The sequence below is a fragment of the Haemorhous mexicanus genome, chromosome 5, assembly GCF_027477595.1.
Source record: "Haemorhous mexicanus isolate bHaeMex1 chromosome 5, bHaeMex1.pri, whole genome shotgun sequence".
In the NCBI taxonomy this organism is placed as follows: Eukaryota; Metazoa; Chordata; class Aves; order Passeriformes; family Fringillidae; genus Haemorhous; species Haemorhous mexicanus.
In genome coordinates, this window is record NC_082345.1 from 69797589 (window position 1) to 69803588 (window position 6000).

At 45.5% G+C, this 6000-nt stretch overlaps 1 protein-coding gene across 2 annotated transcripts in view; it reads right to left on the reverse strand.

Moving 5' to 3' along the window:
• Positions 1-5742, reverse strand: part of CAMK1D (calcium/calmodulin dependent protein kinase ID) — a 217509-nt gene extending 211767 nt beyond the window's left edge. Inside the window, exon 1 of one of the 2 annotated variants that reach the window (XM_059847499.1) lies at positions 5383-5742. In XM_059847499.1, the coding sequence (XP_059703482.1) occupies positions 5383-5474 (92 nt within the window). In that variant the 5' untranslated portion in view covers positions 5475-5742. The remainder of the gene's footprint in view (positions 1-5382) is intronic. The other variant, XM_059847498.1, reaches the window with a different exon arrangement.
• Positions 5743-6000: the final 258 nt, after the last annotated feature.

The following is a 6000-nucleotide window of genomic DNA, read 5'->3' on the forward strand; positions in this document are numbered from 1 at the left end:
GTTGAAGGAAGACTAACAATTTACATCAAAAGATACTAACTCATTATTTTTAAGCCTTCAAGAACAAACTGGATAGAAACCTATGCCAGGCAATAGCAAACAGGATTACTTGGTTAAAAACAAAATGCATCACCTTAAAGGAGTCCTAACAGTATTTTTCTGCTTTCACTAAGTAGAATACACAAACTAAAACATCTGAGTTGTTTCACACCACTAAGTTAAACATTAATATTTGGACCTCAGCTTTCACTCCTCCCACAGATTTGAGAGAGGTGCTATAAGCACCTCTTAGAAAGAATTATCCCTGACCCCACATGGGTTTGACAGTGAGATTCCCAGAGTTATGGATTGTAAGGTCAGAAATGACCATGAACTCTCTTCCTCTGTAAACATGGATAAGAGGCACTTTTCCTACTGCTTGTAGCCTGAGAGCTTTCAGAGCTCCCAGAAAATCATCCCAGAGGAGATGGTTGCCTTCATGGTTTGCTCCAGTGGTTCATCAGCTTTGCTCCTGAAAACGTGCACCTCAACTTCAGCCTACTGCATTTTGTCCCCTGAAGATTTATTTTTTTTTTTAGGTGAAATGTTTCTTTAATTTAAAGAAAAAAAGGGTAAATACTGAACTGAGGAAAATATGAAACAATCTGACAGAGCCACTGCTGCCTCACCGAGGTGTCATAAAAGAGAGGCAGCAAATGCTGGTAATGTCAGCAGAAACTGGAAAATCAGACAAACCCCTCAATCATCACAGGGGCACCAAGCCAAGGAAAACACAAATATCAAAGTCTTTCTTCATGTCTTGAGAACCTCCAAAATCAGTAGGGAAGAACTGAGTGACTTGCATGGGGCCTCAAGTTAAATGATCTGTTGTGTGAGTCCAGCATGAGTGCTTTTGGCACCTGGTTGATGGAAAGGCAGGATCTTTGACCAGAGGCTGCCAATTTTCAGCCCTCTGGTACCCCCCAGCCCCTTCCCTCCAGAGAGGAGCCCCTGCCAGGACCTGTCCTTGCCACCAGCCCCTTCTCACTGCTGGGAGCCCAGGCTGGCCCAAGGCACAGCCCCCACGAGGGTCTGAGCACCCAAAACCAGCCAGGAGCAGGAGGTGGAGGAGCTCAGGAGAGGCAGGGAGAGGCTGCAGGGAGGGGAAGGCGCCGTGGAGGACGAGAGAGGACAGAGGCACAGCAGACAGCACGTACGGGCTCCTGACGAGGTGTGTGCTCGTGTGCTCGTGGGTGTGAGAGAGAGAAAAGAGATCTGAGAGGAGGATGAGGAGTGACTTCATCCCTCAGCATGAACGAGCACGTACTGGTGTGTGGAAGAGCCACAGAGAGTGCCAGGAGTCCATCAAATGGCGTAAGAGTATGGAAGTGACACAGACGAACCAAAAATTACCACAGAGCCCCAGAGAAGAGAGAAAAACAGAACCACCCATATGTTTTCTCTATCCTGTATTTTAGGAAAGTGCTGGAAACTTATTTGAAGGGTATTTGTCTTCCCACCCAGCTCTTACTATGTTATGGCCACATCCATGCAGCTCCCTCTGTTATCCTTACTAAGCTTTAAGGAATCCACCACATCAGTTTTAAGGACAGCACCAGTATTTTCATCATTATTAAGTCTGAGCCTTTCTAAATATTAGAACTCTGATGTCAATTAGGCCTAATTACAGACATCTTAGAAATATGGGTTGATCTAATTAGGCAGATCAAGTGGTGGAACCTTTTTCTTTGACTACTGGGTGGCATGGTGTTTCTTACTATTTCTCAGATGTCAAAATCTAAGGTTTAAAATGCCTTAGACATAACATATTTTAAATGTGGAGGGAAAAAAGTGATATTTCTGTGATCACTCATCAGATTCCTGCCATTGTGATACTTCACATCTCTCAAGGGCTGGGGCAGAAATCCCCCTTTCCAGGCAAGCCCTCAGTTCCCCCCTCAAATTGTCTTCCAGGGGGAACTGAGTAGAGCTACAATAGGTGAATTTGTGGAAATTTAAAGAGACAAGAGTCAGATCCTCTTCTTTCCTCAAGCACACCCATATTGACTTGGAAGGGACTCTAAATAATATTAGTTGAGGATCTGGCCCATTGCTATGATTTTATTTTATCTTTGACTTATTTTGCTTATTTTTTCCTAGCTACTTTTTCAGGATTTGTAATTTCACTGTCAATGGCTTAGCAGCAAACAGGTCCAGTTCCAAAAGGGGCACTCAATGAACCTGTGCATATGGAGTGTGGTGCACTGTCCCACGTGGGGTGGCACAGCCCAAGAATGGATCAGGACCATCATTCATATTGTAACATAATAACATATAAACTATAGCAATAATCATGTATTATAAAATACACTAATATTGACTAATATTACCACAATCTTTTGTTAACACTCTTCTTTTGAGATGGAAGCCCCAAAAGAAGATTGCACATACTTTAATATCAGCATAAATAGAGAACAGGATAAATACAGGTTTGGGTACATCTGAGCCAACCACTGCATTGCTGGTACTTCTTTAAAAAAACATTATTGTCCAACAGCACAGAGCAGAGCAAACAATACAGACCCCAGCCTCCAAAAGAAACAATTCTTTGGGTGGAAAAGGGCTGCTTTCTCACATCTGGACATGACATCCCATTCAATTTCAGCATCAATGTGGCTGGACATGATTTACAAGGATGTGTAAATAATTTATTCCAGCTCTGGAACGGAGAGCTGGCTACTCATTAGCGTTTCCTTGAAGCCCAAATGATGTAATGATTAACTGACTTAGGATCTTTTTAATAATTCCAGCAAATTTCAACTCTCCCGTGTTAAAGATCTGCTGAAGAGCTTTTATCCAGATGAAAGGCTCTTTTCTGAGAACAAACCATTATTAAGGTGTACACATAGATTTAACATTCACAAATCAATGCACTTGAAATAAAATATGCTTTTAAAGTTTCTTTTTCACTTTCTTCCCTGATTTGAGTCTTTAGTGCTTTTCTTTCTCTAGCCAATTTTACCACAGGCAGTTAAGACAGCTGTATGAAAAAGGGCTGTTTTTCTGTTAAAAGTGCTTTTAGCACTTTGGCATCCTGAAATGGAATGGCAGAGAAATGCAAAATACAGTTACTACAATCCAGTACATTTCATGTGACATGCCAAGTTTTTCACTCCATGCTAGAGAAAAATCTATTAGCCAGTGAGATCAAGTGTTGGCTGTCCAACATCGTTCAGCTTTACAGTGCAGGAGGGATCAAAGCAGATTTTAACCCTGCTCCTAAATAATGCCAGAAGAAAATGTTTTGGTGCAAATACTTTAAAGCTATTTATACTTATATAGCTTAATTCCTATTTAAATACTTTCTTATCAATAATTGAGAATGTTTCCTGTCATTTAGGCTCCTGGACCCTGTCTATCTGCTGCTCAAATCAGTGAACCTCCCTTCACTGCCTTTAGTGGAAATGGAACAGGCACTTTAATGATTTGTACAACAATGGCCTAAATTTTTTAGAAGCTTCACATCCTGGTAAGTCACACCAGACCTGGTAGGAACTGCAGGTGCTGCACTGGTGGGTGGCCAAGGACAGAACCAAAACTCAGATTCAAATCTTCTAATTATCAGCCTGCCCTTGGAAGCCAAGGAATGCACAACCAGAAGGTAACACACGTGTAGGCTGCTAAGCACACAGATATTCATCACTGAATACAGCTATGGCTGGAAAAGAAAACAGCTCTATTTCATCTATATGGGCCCAGGTTCATAATCCAATTATTTTAATTTTCTAAAACTTTCTAGATTGACTGTTAAGTCAAGTTTGAAAACTTCACAGCTTCCACTCCCATCAGAAAGGACTTACCAAACTGTGAGGCTCAGTTAATAGTTTGAGACACTAATTGGCCATATTTAATGAATTTAATTTGCAACAGCCATGCTAATATGCATAACTATTAACTCTGACCAGCTTTACCTTCCTTGGGACCTACACCAGCTCCCATTAACTACAGAGGGATCTGGATCAAGGCCACAGCATTAATTCCTCCTGAACCCCTTCAGCAGCACCAATTAACCCTCTCAGGTGGCTTCAACACCACAACCACAGAGATCTCAGAGAGCTGTGCAGTGGGAAGCCCAGTGAATTGTCCTGCTGCTCCAACAAATCTCAGAGCATTCAAACTTTCCTCCCCAGCACCCCCTTGCTCAAGAAGGGCACTGCACACCTAAGGTGACAAAGCAGGGCACGTCTCTCCCAGCATGGAATTCTCACAGCAAAAACCCAATGAGGGTGACAAGGATACACCACAACACTTGGCTCTTATGCTGCATTTTGCTTCTTCAGGGACCTGGACAGGCGTTGATTTGATTTCCTAAGCCGGTGTTTTCCTGAGGGCTCTGCTATCCAGCTGACCCACCTCCATGTTAAACCTCCAGCCTGTTTATAGGAAACCAGCGAGCCCACGAACCACAAATACTCTGCTTATAGGGAGCCTTCCCTTGGAAGCAGAAAGAAACTCAAATATTACAGTCAAAACTTGTTCAGCTGTGTTTTGGAAGCGGCACGGAGCGTTGGAAAAGCACTACTCGGGATTAAGAGCGCTTCGTTTCGAGACACGCTGGAAGTTTCAATTAAAGCTGTGGGGACACAGCTACGAGGAGCACAGGCAATACAACCCAACTCTAATTACAATGTATACACACACACAGCCCGTGCTCCGGCTCCTCCAGCACTCCCGGCTCCCTACCTCTAGAATATCCTGAGTGAGAAAATTAGTTTAAACAAAAATAAAACTCTTTGCTCAGCCAAAAAGGCACCAGCCTGTACCCTGCTTCCTTGCACCATCTGTGCGTGTTTTTTCTCAGCCTTCAAAAAAAAAAAAAAACAAAAAAAACAAACCAACTCTAACGTTTTACTAATCTTTATGCCCCGCCACTATAAATAAAACAAATAAAGCCCAACAACAGTTAAGCATCGTAGCTAAAACATATCCAATCCACTCCGATTATTTCTGCTCGTCTGTCCACGAATAGCTGCAGCCATCGGCTTTAGGGGAAGCGTGCAAGTCAGACCGCATTTATTTACAGTTGCACTATCAAGAAAAAACCTCCCCCTGTCTCCTCTTTCTATGAATATTTTAAACGCTTGGGGGTTTTCCTTTTTATGGCTTTTTTGGGGGGGCATGGGGGGAGGGCGAGGGGTGATGCTAGCCCAGCTCCTGCCCCACAATTCTATTTTCCTCCGTGTTCCCAGGTCGCTCCGACTTCTTGCTCGGATGGAGCAGCACCCGCGGGTGCGCAAATCCCCTCGCAGAGACCCGCACCCAGCCGCGCAGAGACCGCGCATCCCGGGGAAGGGACAGCGCCCGCGCCCGCCACCGGCCCCGCAGCCCAATCCCTCCACCTACGTCCCCAGCGTCTCCTTGAACTCGAAGATCTTCTTGATGTCCTCCGCCTGCTTCTTCCAGGAGCCGCCGCCGTCCCCGTTCTCCCGGGCCATGGCCGCGCCGCGCAGCCCCGCGGATGCCGCGCCGCCGGCTCCGAGCCCTCGGGCGGCTTTTGCTTTCTTTTCTTCCGCGGCGGCAGCGGCTGCTGCTGTTTCTTCTTCTTCTTTTTCCTCCTCCTCCGCCTCCTTCTTCTCCCCTTCCTCCTCCTCCTCACACTTCCTGCCTGCCGCCGCTTTTATTTCCTCCGCGCTCCGGCGGGCTCCGCGAGTGTCACTTTTCCTGGGCTATTTCCTCCCAACTTTCTCTTCCCCCCCTTCCCTCCCTTCCCTCCCCTCCTCCGCGCTCCCCCCGCGGAGCCGCTGGCGGGGCTGCCCCGTCTCTCCGTCCCCTGCGCCCCGCGCAGCAGCTGCGCGCACCCGCGTCCCGGGGTCACTTTGCTCCCTGACTGACCCGCCCCACCGAAAAGTCCTTCTTTTTTTTTGTTTGTTTGTTTGTTTTTCTTTTCTTTCTTTCTTTTCTTTCTTTCTTTTTTTGTTTTTTTTTTCTCTTTTGGAGGGAGGTCACTGTTTCTCTTCCCCA